At 36.2% G+C, this 22,391-nt stretch overlaps 1 protein-coding gene across 1 annotated transcript; it reads right to left on the bottom strand.

Moving 5' to 3' along the window:
- Nucleotides 1–19,018: 19,018 nt before the first annotated feature.
- On the bottom strand, nt 19,019–22,004 carry LOC310936359 (proteasome subunit alpha type-4). Its single transcript, XM_083900410.1, has 9 exons — nt 21,903–22,004; nt 21,158–21,183; nt 21,020–21,062; nt 20,731–20,893; nt 20,564–20,641; nt 20,172–20,260; nt 19,796–19,926; nt 19,481–19,604; nt 19,019–19,246 (listed from the first exon to the last, which is right to left on the bottom strand). Exons 2-9 carry the CDS (start codon nt 21,158–21,160, stop codon nt 19,092–19,094), a joined length of 786 nt encoding a protein of 261 aa, XP_083756536.1. The 5' UTR covers nt 21,161–21,183; nt 21,903–22,004; the 3' UTR covers nt 19,019–19,091.
- Nucleotides 22,005–22,391: the final 387 nt, after the last annotated feature.

Here is a 22,391-nt window from a genome sequence, read left to right as displayed (position 1 = left end):
ATGTATAACAGTAAACCTCTATACCTCTGTAGGAATTCACAAAGTTCTTCTCTTATGTCATCCTATTTTAAAAACAAATCTTGAAATTGCACCAAAAACAGCTTGCGTCTTGGCCTGCTGCCTAACGCTTACTGAAATATGTAAACACGTTTTTTGGGACATAACAAACCTTCCTCAGAAGGTAGAGATTAGTGGACAGTGCTGGACCAGAGACAGAGGAAAGACGTCAACACAAGTTTCCCGATCTGTAAATTTAGATGTGCCTGATAAAACTGAAATGGCTCAAGGGAAAGACAGAGACGACCCAGACTAAAACTCCTCTGTGCTGTTGGGTTTGTTTTTAGGACTAATATCTAAATCCATTAAAGTGTAGTTTAACCAGCGCAGAGATTTTAAAAACAACATCTTCAGATAAAAAGGCACCGCATTCTTCACCCAAACAGAAAGGACGTGGACTATAACCAGTGTGAATGCAGTGTTTGGACACTATTTGATGAGACACGCTCATGTCCTCTGTGGGTGCTGGAATGTAAACTACCTGCGGCTCGCTCTGTGCTGTTAACACATAAGACTCATTTAAAGGAGTCATATTATACCCTATTTCTCCAAGTTAACCTAGTTCCCTGGTGTCCTAATGAACATGTCTGTGACATGCTTTGGTCAAAATACCATAAGGATGAAGCACCACAGCAGTTCAATCACCCTGCCAAAACAGCCCTGTTCTGAACGCTCTGTTTAGTAGTATCTTTTTAGGTCCACCTTAAAGGTCCACCTTAAAGGTCCACCTTAAACTTAAGGGCCAGGAAATGACATCAGCCACAGAGGCTACAGGGAGCTAACAACAGTTAGCATTGGGAAAAGTGATAATTTGCAGGCTCTAGCAGGCACATTGCCGTCTGTGCTGCACTGTGGAGCCAAGAACAGAACTTTTCGTGGACTTCCGGTTTTCGGATACCGTTGCCCTCGCCAGCACTCTCGTGTGTTACAGTCAAAGAGGAGCTCCGCGAGACAACAATCACCAGGAATTTAGCGTATTGTGACGTCCCAGTGAGTGCAGAAGTCAACATTGCGTGTTTCATCTCCTGTATTTGGACTGAGGAGGACCACACAAACATGTGTGAGTCATCTTTTTTCACACTTTGGTGACTGATAGGGCCTCCTGAGTCCCAAATATAAGGATTTAAATGATTAAAAAGTTGATTTTGCATAATATGGGACCTTTAATTTAATTTGAATTAACAATACCATTCATTATTGCTGCTGGATACCATCATATTTCTCCTTTTGGATTTTTTTGAATAAATCATGGACATTGTTTAGAGGCAGCTGTGAGATTATGATTCCTCTCTCCTTAGTCTGTCTCTGGGAAGGATTCAGAGAAGACACACCTTTTGCATGTATTAGTGAAGGCCAAATAAAGACCCTTATTTGAGGTTTCCTGTGTAATGAAGAACAGAAGAATAGGATAAAATAAACATGCTCTTAGACGTGCAGCGCCATTATTCAACACAAATACGTTATTCTTGGGATTTTTATAGACATTTTATAGACACTGTTAGAGGCTTTCAGAACATTGTGTTGACAGACTAACATGCTTCTGTCTGCCACCAGTGCTGGCTAAGAGCACTGTGCTATTTCTGTGTTGTGTGAAGGATATAAAAGTTGTGGACTATGTGATATGTTTTGCACAAAATATGGGAACACATATTCACCAGGTGCTTAGGAACATATATAAGTAGCACCTTTATTAGTAATCATTAAACATGTATTAACACCTTATTCTACATAACCGTATTCTACCTCTATTACAACATGAATTAAGATTTTTCCTACATAAGGTGCTTAATACGTGCTTAATATTTACTAATAAAGGGCTAGTATGCTACTTAAATGCATGTGTTCCCTTTTCTAAAGTGTTACCAGCAAAACTAAAGTTATTTATTTGAGGCACATACTTGCAATAATTCACATAAATTGCGGTTTAAAAATAACGAAACAATGATTCCCCGTTTTAAGGACGTTTTTATTTTCACCCAAACTGCCATCTTTTCATAAAGTCAGTACTTTGTTTTTGGTCCACACCATGAACTGTAAACTTACTGTATATATTTTGGCTTGTTTATATTAACAAAGCCAAACATATATATATATGAGTTTGCCATCCAGAGCTGGAGATGTCATTTGGAGTCAGTGGAGCAATGACATCATTTTTATTTTATTTTTATTTTATTTTATTTTATTATATTTTTACTCTACTTTACTTTATCTTATTTGATTTTATTTTATAAGTGCTTCACATTTGCACAGAGGGGCTTGTTTTGCAATGTCATTTCACTGGGGTGTACTTGTACATCCACATGTGACAAATAAAAATCTTGAATCTTGAATCTTGAATTGTTTTTCATTTGCTAACATGGATGAGGAGGGATTTATTAAAGCTCACAAAGAGTGGTCATGGAGGTCTACTTACATACATTAACTTGTTTTAATGGTCAAAAACCTCCGAGTTGCTGTAAACGAGCCGATATAACTCCTCTTTTCTTACGGTGTTTCCCAGCCGCGAGACTTGAGACTCAAATCTCTCAACCCGGAAGTGACATATCAGCACACCCGCTCTCAGAAGCGCAGCTCCCCCCTCTGAAACGGTGGATGCACTGCTATTCATTATCATAACATTGTTTTAACAATGTTTAAAAATAGCTTCTTCACGACTCCTCACTGCAGTCCCTTTTATGACTTTGACCCGGAGTCAGACCCAGCGTCAGAAGACACTGTCACTCGTGAAACACCTCCACAACGGAAGTTATTCTTCTTCTGCGGTTCAATGTACGCAACCGGATGTGACCGGACTAGTGCCCGGAGCAGGAGGATCGGCTGTTCCGGAGAAACGATGTTTACGTAACTATAATGGGATTTTCAGAGATCTCGCTGAGCCCGAGATTACAATAAACACAGCGTTCTCAGCAGTGGCTGAACTGTTTGTTTCGAATCTTCAGGGCTTCATAAACAAGGTAAAGACGCAGATACACACTAAAAAACAGCGTTAATTGGAACTTCCAGTCTAGTTTCGCTTTAACTTTATTGCACAATGTGGGTAATCACATGGTTTGATCTTATTTTTGTACTTTTGGATTTCCTGTCATTCATGTTCCTGTTACAGTGATTCTAATCATTTATTTCACCTTTTGCTCCTAAATACATCTCATGACTCATTGACTTAACTCTGTTTATGAAATGCAAACTATTCATTTTTATTTGTTTGCCAAACCACTTACTGACCACTTTATTAGGTACGCAGGACAACTAATAAAGTATAGAATAGAAGAATTTAATATAATTTCTTTGGTCCATTCTCTGTTAAACCCAAGATATGGTTGTGTGTTAAAATCCCAGTAGATCAGCAGTTTCTGAAGTTCTCAGACCAGCCTGTCTTGCACCAACAACGAGGCCACGTTCAAAGTCACTTAATCCACCTTTCTTTCCCCCATTCTTCAGCATATCTACATCTAAATGTATTGCATTGCTTCCATGTGATGGACAGGTTTATATATTTGTGCTAACAAGCAGTTTAACTGCTGTACCTAATAAAGTGGCCAGGGGAATGTATTCTGCATCCTGCATGTGTCCACAGAGCAATGACAAAATGGAAAGCAACGTACCTTTGTTTGGCCAGAGACTTGCATTCACAACTGTGGTGCAGTCTTAAGTTCAGGAGGACCTTTGGTGGTGATGTCAGGTAAACTTCACAGAGCATCAATCACTGATCTCCAATCCAAACACATGTTCAACTCACATTCTCCTGTTCCTGCTCAGCTGCACAGACCTCAGACATGGCTCTCATCTCATGGACAATAACAAAGCAGCTAATAGCAGCAGGATGTCGTTCAGTCCCACTCAAAGACACTAAATCAACCTGTTCCAAATAAACATTAGCGTTTTACACTGCTTCGCTCATCCTGAACCCTTAGTTTAAACTTTGGAGTGTGACATCTGTAATTTATTACATTGCAGTGACAAACAGATGAACACTGAATGATTCCTGGTTTTAATCGCTTACGGTTTGGCTGGTACAAATGAAATGTCTTTGCTTTTCCTCATTTCTGCTGCTGGTTATTCCTTCCTGCATTATACTATATATAAAGAGAGTTCATTATAGTTCTTATATACTACACTCTTAGAAATAAAAGTGCCAAGTAGAACCATATAAGGTTCTTCGGCTTGTCCTCATAGGAGAACACTTTTTGTCTCCAGAATCAAAATGGGTCTTACTGGAACCATTAGTGTTACCAAGAACCCTTGAAAACCCATTTCTTTGTTAAGCAAATGGTTCCAGGTAGAACCTCAGCCCTTGTAGGACCCTTTTGGAACCCTTATTTCTAAGAGTAAACAGCCACTGGGATATTTAGTCATAGTATTTGAGGAAGAATAATTACATAGAATTACCAGTCCAGTCGTTAAGTTCTGAGTGATATCAATATTTTATCTATTGTGTTAGCTATTTTTCTATATATGGCGAGTCAGTAAGGAAAATTACAACAAGTTTGACTCCTTCATTTTATAATTCATATAGTTTAGGCATATTTTGGTGTTGTGATTTAAGATTACTACATGGACTGGTTCCATATGTTGTTTATGGCTGCAAATTATAACAGCCAAAGGTAACTGAACTATCCCTTTAACATGTTTGGACATGATGCACGTGCATAATGTGAGCATCAGTATATTCTTTTGTCAATACAGTTGGATATTTCTCACAGTAACTGCTACAACCCGCTAAAATATTTTCTTAAAGCAGTGATTTCTTTCCAAATAGCTTTAAATTGTCACTCATTACAAGTGAAACACGCCAACCATTAACTGCAAAGGAGAATTCAGATTGCTGTTTAAGGCTGCGAGGCATTCAGCAGAAGAGCACAGATGCAGTAAGCAGAACTAATTTCATCAAATATTAAACTTGGTTAGGAGACTCAGCTGAGCAGCACTGCAGTCTTGTGGGATTTCCCGGTCTGGCTGTGATGTTGAGAGCTGGAGGATCACAGGACATTTTGTACTGAACGCAGACCTAGGTGGCTGCCATTTTGATATGATATTAATGTGATTTAATAACGGTATTTATTGTTTCAACCACATTGTTGGATAAACTAACATTTTTGGCCATAACATCGTAGCAGATCTCTTATCCAGAGCTTTTGACCTCCTCAGTGTGGATCTTATTTCTCACAGTTATACTTATCATAGCCATCTTATATCATCTTTGTCCTGCTCATGTGTAGACAATAATCAGGGTAAAGATGAGTAGTGCTATATTTGTTAATTCTATGAATGGGGTTATTGTTGTTGGCCTATATATTAATAAACATAACCATACGTTTACAATGACAGTACAGTAAGTTAGCAATCATTTAAAAAAAAACAAGAAAAAAAAAACATTTACATCCTTCTTGGTAACACTTTACAATAAGGGTTCCTTAATTACCGTTAGTTAGTACATTATTAAGCATTAGTTAACTGTTTAATAATATATTAACAATCATTATTATGTATTACTTAGTATAAGTTAACATACCAGTTGATGCATTAATAAAAATCAGTTCATTAATGTTTACTACTCATAGTTAGTTATTAAACTATTCAACATTATTCCAAGTTTAACATTGTAATTAGTGATCATTATGGATGCATACATTTATTTTTTAATAATTTCATTGATTAGCATGTCATCCAAAAATGTCATAGTTTAGTATGTCGTCCAAAATTTGGCAAAAAAGTCATACTTTAGTATGTTGTCCAGAATTTGACAAAAAAAATTTAGTCCAAAATGTGACCAAAACGTCATACTATACTATGTCGTCCAAAATTTGAAAAAAATTTGAAAAAATTTTTTTTAGTCCAAAATGTGACCAAAACGTCATACTATACAATGTTGTCGACCAAAAGGTCATACTACACGATTTCGGCCAAAATCTGACCATTTTTTGGAAAAAACAATTTTGGTCCAAATTTGACCAAAACACCATACTGTACTATGTCGTCGACCACAATGTCATACTAAACTATTTCGGCCAAAACCTGACCATTTTTTTGAAAAAACTATTTTGGTCCAAAATTGGACCAAAACGTCATACTATACTATGTCGTCCAAAATCTGAACATTTTTTTGAATAAATAATTTTAGTCCAAAATGTGACCAACACGTCATACTATACTATGTCGTCGACCACAATGTCATACTACACTATTTCGGCCAAAATCTGACAATTTTTTGGAAAAAACTATTTTGGTCCAAAATTTGACCAAAACGTCATACTATACTATGTCGTCCAAAATCTGAACATTTTTTGGAATAAATGATTTTGGTCCAAAATGTGACCAACACGTCATACTTTACTATGTCGTCGACCAAAATGTCATACTACACTATTTCGGCCAAAATCTGACCATTTTTTTGAAAACATTTTTTTAGTCCAAAATGTGACCAAAACGTCATACTATACTATGTCGTTCAAAATCTGACAATTTTTTTGAAAACATTTTTTTAGTCCAAAATGTGACCAAAACGTCATATGACACTATTTCGGCCAAAATCTGACAATTTTTTTGAAAAAACAATTTTGGTCCAAAATTGGACCAAAACGTCATACTATACTATGTCGTCCAAAATCTGACAACTTTTTTTGAAAAAAATGTTTTCATTCCAAGATGTGACCAAAACGTCATACTATACTATGTCGTCGAAAAACAATGTCATACTACACTGTTATGGCCAAAATCTGACAATATTTTTGAAAAAACAATTTTGGTCCAAAATTGGACCAAAACGTCATACTATACTATGTCGTCGACCAAAATTTTACCAAAATGTCATACTATACTATGTCGTCCAAAATCTGAACATTTTTTTTAACAATTTTTTTTTGTCCAAAATGTGACCAAAACGTCATACTATACCATGTCGTCGACCACAATGTCATACTACACTATTTCGGGCAAAATCTGAATTTTTTTTTTAAAAAACAATTTTGGTCCAAAATTGGACCAAAACGTCATACTATACTATGTCGTCGACCAGAATGTCATACTATACTATTTCGACCAAAATCTGACAATTTTTTTGAAAAAACAATTTTGGTTCAAAATTAGACCAAAACGTCATACTATATACTATGTTGTCCAAAATTTGACCATTTTTTTTAAAACAATTTTTTAGTCCAAAATGTGACCAAAACGTCATACTATACTATGTCGTCCAAAATTGGAAAACATTTTTGAATAAATAATTTTAGTCCAAAATGTGACCAACACGTCATACTATACTATGTCGTCGACCACAATGTCATACTACACGATTTCGGCCAAAATCTGACCCTTTTTGTGAAAAAACAATTTTGATCCAAAATTGGACCAAAACGTCATACTATACTATGTCGTCGACCAAAATATACTACACTATTTCGGCCAAAATCTGACCATTTTTGAGAAAAAACTATTTTGGTCCAAAATTGGACCAAAACGTCATACTATACTATGTCGTCCAAAATCTGAAATTTTTTTTGAATAAATAATTTTAGTCCAAAATGTGACCAACACGTCATACTATACTGTCGTCGACCAAAATGTCATACTACACTATTTTGGCCAAAATCGGACAATTTTTTTGAAAATCTTTTTAGTCCAAAATTGGACAAAAACGTCATACTATACTATGTCGTCCAAAATCTGACAATTTTTTTGAAAATCTTTTTAGTCCAAAAAGTGACCAAAACGTCATACTATATACTATGTCGTCGACCAAAATGTCATACGATACTATTTCGTCCAAAATCTGACATTTTTTTGAATAAATAATTTTAGTCCAAAATGTGACCAACACGTCATACTATACTATGTTGTCGACCAAAATGTCATACGACACTATTTCGGCCAAAATCTGACCATTTTTTTGAAAAAACAATTTTGGTCCAAAATTGGACCAAAACGTCATACTATACTATGTAGTCCAAAATCTGACAACTTTTTTTGAACAATTTTTTTTAATTCCAAGATGTGACCAAAACGTCATACTATACTATGTCGTCGACCACAATGTCATACTACACTATTATGGCCAAATCTGACAATTTTTTTGAAAAAACAATTTTGGTCCAAAATTGGACCAAAACGTCATACTATACTGTCGTCGACCAAAATGTCATACTATACTATTTCGACCAAAATCTGACCATTTTTTTGAAAAAACAATTTTGGTCCAAAATTAGACCAAAACGTCATACTATACTATGTCGTCCAAAATTTGACCATTTTTTTGAAAACAATTTTTTAGTCCAAAATGTGACCAAAACGTCATAATATACTATGTCGTCGACCACAATGTCACACTACACTTTTTCAGCCAAAATCTGACCATTTTTTTGAAAAAACAATTTTGGTCCAAAATTTGACCAAAACATCATACTATACTATGTAGTCCAAAATCTGAAAATTATTTGAACAATTTTTTTTAGTCCAAAATGTGACCAAAACGTCATACTATACTATGTCGTCGACCACAATGTCATACTACACTATTTCGGCCAAAATCTGACAATTTTTCTGAAAATCTTTTTTTAGTCTAAAATGTGATCAAAATGTCGTCGACCTCAATGTCCGAAATATAAATTTTGTTTTGGTCCAAAATTTTACAAAAACGTAATAGTATAGTATGTCGTCCAAAAAAATAAAATATAGGTCCAAAATCTGACAATTTTTCTGAAAAGTTTTTTTTAGTCCAAAATGTGACCAAAACGTGATACTATACTATTTCGTCGACCTAAATGTCATACGATACTATTTCGTCCAAAATCTGACAATTTTTTTGAAAATCTTTTTTTAGTCCAAAATGTGACCAAAACGTCATAATATACTATGTCGTCAACCAAAATGTCATACTAAACTATTGTGGCCAACATCTGACCTTTTTTTAAAAAAAACAATTTTGGTCCAAAATGTGACCAACACGTCATACTATACTATGTCGTCGACCACAATGTCATACTACACGATTTCGGCCAAAATCTGACCCTTTTTGTGAAAAAACAATTTTGATCCAAAATTGGACCAAAACGTCATACTATACTATGTCGTCGACCAAAATATACTACACTATTTCGGCCAAAATCTGACCATTTTTGAGAAAAAACTATTTTGGTCCAAAATTGGACCAAAACGTCATACTATACTATGTCGTCCAAAATCTGAAATTTTCTTTTGAATAAATAATTTTAGTCCAAAATGTGACCAACACGTCATACTATACTGTCGTCGACCAAAATGTCATACTACACTATTTTGGCCAAAATCGGACAATTTTTTTGAAAATCTTTTTAGTCCAAAATTGGACAAAAACGTCATACTATACTATGTCGTCCAAAATCTGACAATTTTTTTGAAAATCTTTTTAGTCCAAAAAGTGACCAAAACGTCATACTATATACTATGTCGTCGACCAAAATGTCATACGATACTATTTCGTCCAAAATCTGACAATTTTTTTGAAAATCTTTCTTTAGTCCAAAAAGTGACCAAAACATCATACTATACTATGTCGTCGACCACAACGTCATACTATACTATGTCGTCCAAAATCTGAACATTTTTTTGAATAAATAATTTTAGTCCAAAATGTGACCAACACGTCATACTATACTATGTTGTCGACCAAAATGTCATACGACACTATTTCGGCCAAAATCTGACCATTTTTTTGAAAAAACAATTTTGGTCCAAAATTGGACCAAAACGTCATACTATACTATGTAGTCCAAAATCTGACAACTTTTTTTGAACAATTTTTTTTAATTCCAAGATGTGACCAAAACGTCATACTATACTATGTCGTCGACCACAATGTCATACTACACTATTATGGCCAAATCTGACAATTTTTTTGAAAAAACAATTTTGGTCCAAAATTGGACCAAAACGTCATACTATACTGTCGTCGACCAAAATGTCATACTATACTATTTCGACCAAAATCTGACCATTTTTTTGAAAAAACAATTTTGGTCCAAAATTAGACCAAAACGTCATACTATACTATGTCGTCCAAAATTTGACCATTTTTTTGAAAACAATTTTTTAGTCCAAAATGTGACCAAAACGTCATAATATACTATGTCGTCGACCACAATGTCACACTACACTTTTTCGGCCAAAATCTGACCATTTTTTTGAAAAAACAATTTTGGTCCAAAATTTGACCAAAACATCATACTATACTATGTAGTCCAAAATCTGAAAATTATTTGAACAATTTTTTTTAGTCCAAAATGTGACCAAAACGTCATACTATACTATGTCGTCGACCACAATGTCATACTACACTATTTCGGCCAAAATCTGACAATTTTTCTGAAAATCTTTTTTTAGTCTAAAATGTGATCAAAATGTCGTCGACCTCAATGTCCGAAATATAAATTTTGTTTTGGTCCAAAATTTTACAAAAACGTAATAGTATAGTATGTCGTCCAAAAAAATAAAATATAGGTCCAAAATCTGACAATTTTTCTGAAAAGTTTTTTTTAGTCCAAAATGTGACCAAAACGTGATACTATACTATTTCGTCGACCTAAATGTCATACGATACTATTTCGTCCAAAATCTGACAATTTTTTTGAAAATCTTTTTTTAGTCCAAAATGTGACCAAAACGTCATAATATACTATGTCGTCAACCAAAATGTCATACTAAACTATTGTGGCCAACATCTGACCTTTTTTTAAAAAAAACAATTTTGGTCCAAAATGTGACCAAAACGTCATACTATACTATGTAGTCCAAAATCTGAAAATTATTTGAACCATTTTTTTTAGTCCAAAATGTGACCAAAACGTCATACTATACTATGTCGTCGACCACAATGTCATACTACACTATTTCGGCCAAAATCTGACAATTTTTCTGAAAATCTTTTTTTAGTCTAAAATGTGATCAAAATGTCGTCGACCTCAATGTCCGAAATATTAATTTTGTTTTGGTCCAAAATTTTACAAAAACGTAATAGTATAGTATGTCGTCCAAAAAAATAAAAATATAGGTCCAAAATTTGACAAAATGTCATAATATCGTATGTTGTCCAAAATTTGACAAAAAAAATGTTGGTCCAAAATTTGACAAAAATGTCATAGTATAAAATGTCATCTAAAATTTGTTTTAAAAAAAAGTCATAGTATTGTATGTCGTCCAAAATTTGACAAAAAAAAAATTGGTCCAAAATTTGACAAAAAAGTCTGTATAGTATGTCGTCCAAAATTTGACAAAAAAAAATTTAGATCCAAAATTTGACAAAAAAGTCATACATCAGTATGTCGTCCAAAATTTGACAAAAAAGTCACAGGTTCGTATGCCGTCCAAAATTAGGCAAAAAAGTCATACTTAAGTATGTCGTGTAAGACTGGGTAGATCGAGGCCCCCTTTCCATATTGTTACTTTTGTTCATGTTATGCGTTTACACTTTAAAAATAAGGGAATGCAAAAAGCATTCAGTAATGGTTAACTATGGTTAATTAATGCTTACGAGGCACTTATTAAGGGTTAGGTCAGGTTATTAATGTTAAGAAATACCTTACATAAGGTTAGGTAAGGGCTACCTGATGACATACACAGCACAGCATTAGTAAATGATTAATTAAGACCTGAATTAATTGTTTATTCATGCTCATCCAGGTAACACATAACGAATGATTACTAAATGCATTAGTTAGTAACTAACATTAATTAAGGGACCCTTATTGTAAAGTGTTACCTATTTCTTTTATAAAAGGATTTACAGTCAAGTTTTTTTTCTGTTATGCATCATAGTGTCAGTTTGGCATTCATGTTGCACATGATGTTGTGTTTCTGGAAAAGTCATTTGTGTGTTTTATGCTTACAATAATCCACAGTTAGAGGTTAAAAGGAACCTATTAATAATCTGTCAAACAGAATAGTTTGGAGGAGATTGACTTAATGTTTTAAAGGAGGGAGGAGAACATGTTTACAACTGCAGCAATAAAACAAAGTACAAAAGTTATTTTTCCGAAACAATACTGTTCATTTTTTCAAACAGAAATCGAGGATAATGTGAAGATAAACCTGGAGTGTTTTCAACATCGTGTTTGAACACAGTTCACGCGAGCTGCTCGAAGAGAAGTGGGACAAAAGTTGACTTTTCCCTCGGTTAAAAAGTCATGACTCCAGAAGAGCTAAATATTAAGAGAGGCGATGACACACAGACTCATTCCGTGAAAGCTTTGAATGAATGTAAACCAGGTGAATCATGTAGAGATACACTCATACAAGGTAAGAAAAGACTTCTTAAATTAAAGACATCAAGCCGGAATAATAATCTAAGGGGAAAAGCCAATAACCATCTACACATATTGAACTGCTATAATTAAACTACTGTGAGACAAACTCGTATCTGTTTAAATTTATCATACACTTTTGACCTCCGCCAAAAAGTAAATGTTTTTGCCGGAATTTGTTTGTGTGTTTGTCTGTCTGTTATCAACATAACTCGAAAAGTCGTGATTCAATTTCGGGTGTGATCCATAGACGATATCACTACATTTATCGCTATTTTGTGGGGGTCTGAGCTGCCTTGGCGGAGGTCTGTGCTCTCTGAGTGCTTTTCTAGTTTTCAAGAAAAAACCTCTTGCTGAAGACAGAAATTGCCTGAGATTTCAGTCATGTTCAGTATTTCTTCTTCTTCTTCTAGAAGGAAAATAAGATGCACCGGATAGAGAATTTACCTAAATGGCCAAATATATGGACATACAGAACGCTTTAAGCATTTCATAAAAGAGACTGCCTTCATTGTCGCACACAACAAAGTTACTGAAAGAGAAAATCTGGATTATTTTTGAAAATCCACCTCACTCCCAGAAAGTGCAGTCTGTTCAAAAATATTATTCATGTGCTGTGTTTGCTGCAAAGTGAACGCAGGATTTTTTATGTTCTGTAGTTCAGGTGGACATTTTAGGACCATGGCATATGTCGGGTTGAAAGGAGTGGGCCATAAATGGTGGAACTGAGGGAGAATGAATTTAGGGGTGGGGGGGTGGTGAAGTGCATTACTCATAGGCAGCCAATAAGTTGGCATCATCCCATCGTCCTCCATCGCCTACACTCAGCTCCTCCATCTGACGCATACTTAGCTCCATTCATTATGCATGTTCACTACCACCACCACCCCACACACAGGCCTGTCATGGCTTGTTCCCTTTGACAACTCAGCCTAGCTCTACTTTTGCCCCTAAGAGGATGTGGACGGCTGCATAATTTAGATGCCACCCGCTGTTTCCAGGACTCATCTCTTATCAAAAATGTAACAGACTGAGTTTCTGGGGGAGTTGTACTTTTAAAGGGGGGGGGGGGGTGGAAAATGTTCCAGTTGAGACAATGGACGAAGACATGGCTGAAAACTTCTCAAACTTTTCGCTCTGCAACTTCTTCATTCAATCAGGACAAAATCTCAATGACGGAAGAGCAACAGGAACTCATATTGCATGTTTAATACTGCATATTTATACCGCTCTTATCATTTTTAACCATTAAAGATCATTTGAGTTGTATTAGCAGATGAAAATGTCTTCCTAAGATGTCTTGAAAGTCAAATATGAAATGATAGGTCTGGGCACGTGGCTGTATATTGTATATGATATATTTAATAAATCAGAGTATTGTTTTGGAGTTGATAAAGGGGAAACAAAAGGCCCATTGAAGGTACCTCATGCAGCCAGTGTGGCCAGCTGCAGTTGGGTGAGTCAAGGTGACTGAGGTCACATGGAGCAGAAAGATATTAAAGAGAGGTGATGAACACCTGCTGAGAGTTTCTGACGTCACTGTATAAAGAAAAGACACGTGTCACCGCGTGAACACTGATTTGTCTGTACGTTTAGGCACGTTTAGGACATTATTGTGCAATACAGGGTGCAACGAAGTGAAATTACACAGATATCGGAGATTCTACTGAGCAACACTGTGTATAAGAATGTATTCATATAATCTCTGAATCTATAAATATTTAGTTGCTTTTTTGTAGTAAGAAGATAATATAAATACAGAAAAATCCACTCAAGCCACTAAACTAGGTAACATGGCCACATTGTATCTACTATAAAAGCATGTGACTGGATTGGGGAAATCAACATTAGTTGTCAGCCACAACAGCTAGCTACGCTAATGCTAATCGTAAACGAAAAACATTTGCGTTGTGCCTAATGAGGTTGGTACGCTAATGCTTATCGTAGCCTCACTAGCTTACCTTTGGAAACAGGTTCCCCAAGTTAGTCGCAAATTAGTTAGCATGCTAATGAAAAATTAATATGTGCTCGCGTTTTGGTGAATTGACATCGACTTTGTCGTTTAACAGTATAACACCATGTTCTGCGGTGAACCGTGTGAAAATGTCTCACCCACCGTGAGAACAACCTCTTCACTCCCACATCCCCGCTCCAGACAGCGCAGCTGCTGCTGATGAGCCGCTGCCTGCCTGGTGTAGTGTGATAAATCAGCGAAACTTAAAATTACTCCAAAAAAATTCAAAATCAAGGATGCTAACCATTGGGCCATGCTCAACCCATATCCAAAGTCTTAGGGCGATCTGACTAACGGTCAGCAAGATATGCCTGTCACAGACAGACGCAACTTTCTTTATATATAGATTTGTGAACACGGTATTCAGGAGTGGTATATAAATGAACTTAAGAAGTTGAAGCTACTTAGACCTGGCTGCCTGGAAAACATAACAGACAGAAGAGTTTAGGGTTTTGTTCTATTAAGAAACATATGTGTCCCAAAGTGGATAAAGAGCCTGAAGTTTCCATGTCTCCTTTAACTACTTGATAACCTCTTCACACAAGAGTTAATCCCTGCATCACCTTATTAGGTGAGCAGATCCTTATTGGAGGAACATTTTAACTGTAGTAAAAAAATAAATAACACACAACTCATCATTTATGTCAGAGAAAATGAGTTTGCAACACTAAAAAAAACAACATGACCTGATGTTTTTTATATAAGTGTAATCCCCCATCAGGGTCAAAACATTGCCCAAGGTAACAGATCATCACTGTTTTTGATGATATAATGTGCATTTTGGTTCAGATAAATCAAGATGTCAGTACAGGATGTACTATTGTGTGCACACAGTAGCCGCATACACCACTCCATAATAGGCCATATCAGCAGCAGGCCTTGTAATTACTGTTTACTGCCATTGTGGCTCCATTTATGGTGAACTGTCTTGATGTGATGGTGAGCAGCCAGTCTGTAATATTAAGGATTCGCAGGCTGCTCACAAAATGACTCTCATGGATGAGAAGATGATTTAATTCCTGATTCCCAGTAAGGTCAGGATTTCACACACCAGTGAGTGGCCTTGGCTTAAAATGAGATATTTGAAGTGAGTGGTTCAGTCAGTCAGAGAAGTAATGTTGAATAAGGACACTTGTTTGGGGGGTTTAGTGATCAAAGTGTGTATAGTGCATGAATTAAAATTACACTTGGCACTGCTTCATGTGTTGTTATAGCTCTTACTGAGCAGTTATCAGTTCAGAAAACAAAGAGTGGACTTGTCCTCTTTAAAGGATTAATGTTATTCTCCTAACACCAAACCACTGATATAACTAATACAGTCAGAACCCTTTAGCCAGAAACTCACAATTGAGTCACCTGATTCAGAGATGATCATATTAAATCCAGTTCATTAAGTGGATAATTGTCTTTAAAAAAAAGAGAAAGAAAGAAAGAAAGAAGAAAGAAATCCAGGCTAATACAGACCTGCTTCTAATTCTTCTTCTTCTTTTCTGAACTGAAGCATGAAATGTACACTTCTCCTCATGACTTGATGGATGAATTTAACATTGTTTTGAAATTGGGAGTTTACACCTAAAACATAATAACAGAGCAGCACCCGGTGATACACTCTTAGAAATAAGGGTTCTAAAAAACTGTTCTTCTACAAGGGCTGAGGTTCTACCTGGAACCACTTGCTTCTGAAAAACCCTTCCCCGAAGAAAATGTTTTTCAAGGGTTCTTGGTGGAACCCTCCAAAAGGGATCCTCCAAAAAGGTTCTACCTGGAGCCAATCCGAATAACCTTATATGGTTCTACTTAGCACTTTTATTTCTAAGCGTGTACTTTCTAAGCGTGTACTTTTAATTTGATAGACATACTCTCTGACTTCCAACACTAAATCACCTGTATGTTGAATTATGTATCGAGAAAATATAAAGTTTATAACAATATGTGTACAATTTAAAAGCTTGTACACATACAGTATTCTGGTTTGGAGTTTAAGATGCTGTGAGTCTCTTCTGATCTAAAAATCCTGCACTTGGGTTAGGGTTAGTGATGTGTGGCCATGACTCAAAGATCAGCAATGAGATTGAGATTACTGACGTAGCTTAGCCTCTTATGCTATCTGTTGTTAATCCCCTCTGACTCTAAGGTAGAAATGGGAAAGACGTGCACATTGTTAGAAAAAGCCTCCCTTCCTTTCTGTCTGTTTCAGCCTCTCACACTCCACCTTTTTGCTCTTCCTTCCTCCCCTATCTCCTCCTCCAGTGCTCGAGGGATATCATAGCGACTGCCCCTTGTTTAGATAAGTTAATGCTGAGATGTCAGCCTTGATTCTGATGTATACCACCTGCCTTAGCCTCTGGTTGACCTCATACTCCAGCTCCCACTGCAGAGACATTCCAGTGCTTTTCTGGGACGTGTTTACACTGCAACAGATTGGCCTGCTCTCCCTGTCTGCTTCATCACAGTGGACAGTGGTGGGTCGCCTTTACATCACGGTCATCCTAACACACACACTGTTCTGAGGGAGCAGTGATGTGTTCAAGAACATCAGTTCCAGGGAAGTGTTGGACACAAAGGAGTTAAAACTTACACTGTGCCACAGTACTTTTGCCAGATTTGAAACTCTAAAGACGGGAGGTGTAAGTGAAGTGGGCATAGTGCGTTCTGTTTTAGACTCGGCCTCAGGAAGGGAGGCCTGTGAACAGCTCAAGTCACTCGGATGCCAAGATCCTCCCACTCTGAGAGCTCATGTGAACATTATGACCTCACTGCATGTGCCCTTTAAATGCATTAAATCTGATGATTTACTTTTTAAGTGCATGGAAGAAAGTAAAATTAAATTCATATTTAATTGCAGCAGGCGAGTTTTACTCCTTGACATGACTCAAAAGGAAAAATTCTCACATATAGAGCAGGCAAACGGAACTAAACATGGAACAATGCTGTTATTAAAACTTTATATTCAGGATGCAGACCCATGCATTGTTTATAAAATGTCATCAAATGGTTGTATTGCTCTATAATAACTCCTTCTATTAGGAAATGAGACAATGCATATTGTAATACAGCTTTGTGGATGACTATAATACTTTAGGCTGTGGGTTACACACGGGTTACACGTTGTACTCATTACAACAGCAACAGTTATTCTCTCTCACACACACACATATTATAATAAATGGGGTAAACCTAACCTTAACCACTAACCCTAATGCAACTGCAGACTTACATAATTGGTATAGTATTACACAATTTAACATGCAGCATAAATTCATCTGAATATAACAATAATAAATAATGCACATTAAGGCTGCAATATCATAGGAAAATGCATTTTGCTTTATTGTCATTTACTGTCTCATATACTACACTTGTTATTGACACTGATTTGACTGGTTACTGTTAAGCCACCGTGGAAATGGCCTATACCTGAAGATATGAATTATTTCAGTACCCTCTGAAGTTTGTTACTGCTTTATTTGGGTGAGAAAACTCTTCGGTTTCATCCCACACATGAAATCAAATCTAAACCTGAAATAATTCATGTTTTTACGTGTAGCACAAATGACAATTGGATTCGTCTAACCAAGAGTAAATATCATCTCAGTACGTGTGCTATGCAGTATTAACAGCTGTTTTCTATGCAGTCATGACCACCTACACAGTGTGTAACCGAGTGCTCATTACTGGTGAAACACTCAGTTGCTGTCACAATCACCACCTGCTCTTTGACATAACACAACTCACCAAATTACATTTAAATCCCCATCTCCAACACTGCTGGCTGTTTAATATACCATACTAAATCATTGGTAAATTACCATTTTAATAATACGCCCCTGACATATTAACACAATATGAAAAGAATGAATGTGTAGCAATAAAATAGCCGACACAAACAAGCGTCAAAATATGGGTGAGATGTTTTCTTTGAATCTAAAGTACAATAGTTCATTATGAAGGAATGAATGGAGGTTGTCTTTTATAATTTGGGGACCAAAAGGCCTAAATATTCTGTTATTGTAGAGTTAATTAACAGTCACGTCCCCCTTAAGAGATTTCCTCAGTGAGCTGTCGCCATCATGTGGCGAGGAGAGGAAGTGACAGGACAGAATCACATCAGTCGTGAACTGGGCCTATTTGTAAACGTTTGTGTTAAAAATGAATGTAATCACAATGAGCAATGATGCAAAATTATCATTCATGTAGTAAATGTTACTTATTTTGATGTTATACTGTATTTTCTCATTCATTTGCAATGTCATGTCTTTGACATTGCTTGTTTTTTGTTATGTTGCCAACATACATCGCGAGGCTATAAAAACATGTAAGTAAATGTCTTTCTACTTCTTCTATTGGGTTTATCGGCAGCTTGCATTCGTGATGTCGCATCACTGCTGTAAATGTGTTCATCAGCAAGTATGTCTTATAATTAATTGTTAAATAAATGAAGTAAAATCATGCCACAGACAGATTACAGGACCAACAGCTCCACCGTGAGGAAAAGGGTCTGATTTTGGAGGCTGTAGTTTATGCTTTCAAATTGTATACAATGTCTGCAGCACTTATGGATAAAGGTGGGGCTTAAAAAGTTATTTTCCCTTTAACACTTTTACTCTGTTGGAAAAACGACATGTGGATTTAAAAAAAATTACATTTTGAGACAAGGAGGAAGACAACACATCGATCCATTTCCAAACTTTTAATGTAAAAGAAAAAACAATACAGGATTTTGTGACACAAGGGGAACGAAAATGTTATTGCTCTCATTTGTCCTTCTCCTTCTGCTCTTTCTCCTTTTTGTCTTTCTCAGCCTTGGCCTCTTCAGCCTCGTGTAGCTTGATGAGTTTCTCTACTTCTTTCTGTTTAAGAACCTTGATTTTTGTTTTCCCGTCTTCTCGCGTCAGGGTGGCGATCTCCACTGAGAGAGTAAATACAAAACACTGTTGTGTTACTGAAATGTAGTTTTTCAATGAAGGTTTATACTTCACATCTTTGGCCATAATGAAGTAGACATATTGGGAGGATTGTTTATCTGAGCGGTTCACATCTTAGTTGTAACTAGTCTACGTATAGTTCCTGCATTAACAGTGCATGTGAGACATTTTATATGAAGTCGTCTAAACTCTGAGAGAGTACCTTCTTTAATCCTCACCTTTTTCTGCTGACAGTTTGCTGACATCCATTGTTTTGTTGAGGACTTTGACTGCCAAAGCCAAAGCAGAGGACAGAGTCATCTCCCCTTCTTTGAAGTCCTGTTTCAACATGGACACTGCAGCCTGGGGCCAAGAAGTCAACACATCAGACACAGAGGAACAGGCGAATGTAACCCAACTTTAGTGCTGCATTTGTAACTTGTAACAAAATCATGCATAATTCACTTTCCCTCCTTATACAACACTGTCCAAAAATAGAGGACACCATATAAACATCCCAATGATTTTCAAACTGAAGGACATTTCAGACTCACAGCACTGTTGTTGCCAATGCAGGTGGCTTTCCAGCCTCCATAGTTGCCACTGGGGTCACTCTGGTACAACTGGAAACCATAGTGTTTGTCCCAACCCATGTACAGCAGAGAAACACCAAACGGCCTCTTTCCTTTTAAAGACAAACCACATGAGTGTTACAGAATGAAAAGAAAAATCTCTCTGTGCTTTTACACAACAATGAAAATATTATGATATATTTTATTTTTATTTATTTGATATTATATATGTGTAAATATGCACACACGACATGCTTGGAATATCAATTATTTTGACGTGAAGTAGTTCACCAGCTGACATCCTTCTGCCTCATTAAATGGGAAGAGCAGTTCACCAAGCAACTACTGTACATCTTACCTCCAAACTGTGTGTAGGCTTGCTTGATGTCACACAAGGCTGTCACCAACTGCTCACAAGGTATAGGCTCCTGGTACTGCAATAGATATCTGGAGGGAAATTTTAACTGGTCAGCTGTTGCTGGTGAATGCTATCAACAGCTAGAATGAAAACATGAAACTTGAACATTAATGCACTCATTAATGCATTTATTTTTTCATTTTTTTAATAATGTCAACCTGTATTTTTATTTCATTCGAAAGCCCTACTAGGGACAAGTGTTGTGAATTAGCTTTTGCTAATGATGCATGCATCAGATGACTGTTCAAACTTGTCTATGTTTTTGTATCTGTCCCTATCTAAATAAACCTTAATAATAATAATAATAACTTGGTGCAATTTAAAAAGATCACCTCTGAGCAATTAGCCGCAGTTCATTAGTCAGTACATTTGCATCTGATGTAATCCCAGCAACACTGCAGGCCATGTCTCTGAAAGAGGCAAGAATTACAAAAACATGTTATTCAAATATGCCTGAAGAACTTGGTGCAGTCTCTGTAATTCACTTCACTTCACTCACTCATTGAGCTTGTAGATCTTCTCAGAGAAGAACACCTCATCAAGCAGCTTGTGGATGTTGCGTCTCTCTGCTGCTAACAGCACTCCATCATTTGCTAGAATCCCCAAACATGTTCCAGCATGTCCAATTGCTTCCATGGCATACTCCACCTGATACAGGCGTCCTGTGATTTTTTAAGTGAAAGTTTGAAATGAGAGTTACTTATTTGACAAAAACAAATAGACCCATTCACTGAGTATTCATATTTTTGATAACTTAATATTTGAATCGTGGACAAAATGGGACTTGCCTTCAGGAGAAAATATGGTTGTCCGAGAATCATATCTGCGAGACTAAACAACAAAAAAACAACAGGTTATTAGGCCTGAAAAAATATATATGAACTCTTTCATAGTTCGTTAAACAAAGACATTGTGTAGAAACTCACCATTTTTTCAGGTCACTGAAACTGTCCTGCAAAACAATTAGAATCAACATTAAATCTAATGACTTATTTCAAAGTTGAGGATGTACACATAAAATATAATAAATATACAGATACAATAACATGTAATTACAGTGTGCAAGCTGTAGTGTGAGCAAAACAATTGGGAATAGTTAAATGAAATGCATAGGTTCAGAATTGTACTGAACTAAATTTGTTTATCTACCCACATATAGTGTTCTATGTCGAACATTAATAAAATAAAAAAAGAATAATACGTTATGTTTTGCTGAAGAAACGAAGAAAATCAGTAGGATAGTGTACTCAAGCATATTTTCTACTTTATTTTCTATTAATTGTAGTTGTATCGAGTCTTTTACTTCTAGTCCCTACTCCTCAACATTTCATAACTATAATTTCTCATTATCTTACAACAAAGACATGCACAAATAAACTAAATGATAAAGTGCAAAAAACAAAGCCGCAAAATAAGCCTCAGAGAATAGTTTTGGACACACTTACTTGGTAGCGGTCCACTTTCTGTGCCTATGTTTATGGATGCTAGCTAAAAGATGCTAAACAGAATGAATCTGCAATATCTCGGCATGCTAAGTTGCTAGCGTGCTAACTAGCTAGGTACTCAATAAAAACAAGTCCTGTCGCTCACCATAAAATTAAGATCAACTCGAGACTGGCTTGAAAACAAATAGGTTACAACTGTAATAGAGAGTTAAATAAAAGTAGTTACCTTGACCAAATTGAGCAAATGTAGCCTAATATGGTACAGTGAGAGCAGTCCAGCACTTTCAGTTTGATGTTTCTTTACACACCGGATGCTGTGGGATTGAAATAATAGCTCAGCAGCGCCACCCCTCACTGGGAGGACCGACCATATTGACAGTCAATAGTAAAACTAAAAAGTGACACACTTTTACTTGATCGGGCCTTCTAACGTTTTTAAATACAATGGAAACGGTAACGTGTGTAAGTCAGTATAACATTTGGTTGCTATAGGTTTAGCATTAGTATTTTTACACAGGGAAATAATCTCACTATTTCCACTTTAAGTGTTTTCCTCCAGTCCTGGTGGTGGCAGTAAAGAAAAGCCTCTGAGATGAAAGCGTGACACAAACTGAAGTAGAAGCTGTGCTGCGTTCAGCAAGTTTGGGAAGTTGGGAAGCAATATAACACCAGTGGTTCAAACATTATAACAAACGCGATTAGCCCCCTTGCTAAT

The sequence above is a fragment of the Microchirus variegatus genome, assembly GCF_963457635.1.
Source record: "Microchirus variegatus genome assembly, chromosome: 14".
Classification (NCBI taxonomy): Eukaryota; Metazoa; Chordata; class Actinopteri; order Pleuronectiformes; family Soleidae; genus Microchirus; species Microchirus variegatus.
This window is presented reverse-complemented; position numbering and strand designations above follow the sequence as displayed.

Coding starts and splice junctions, on each gene's coding strand:
- LOC310936359 (XM_083900410.1), bottom strand. Junction 19,927..20,171: donor AGCCTACACACAGTTTGGAG/GTAAGATGTACA, acceptor TGTCTTTAAAAG/GAAAGAGGCCGTTTGGTGTT. Junction 19,247..19,480: donor CAAACTGTCAGCAGAAAAAG/GTGAGGATTAAA, acceptor TTACTCTCTCAG/TGGAGATCGCCACCCTGACG.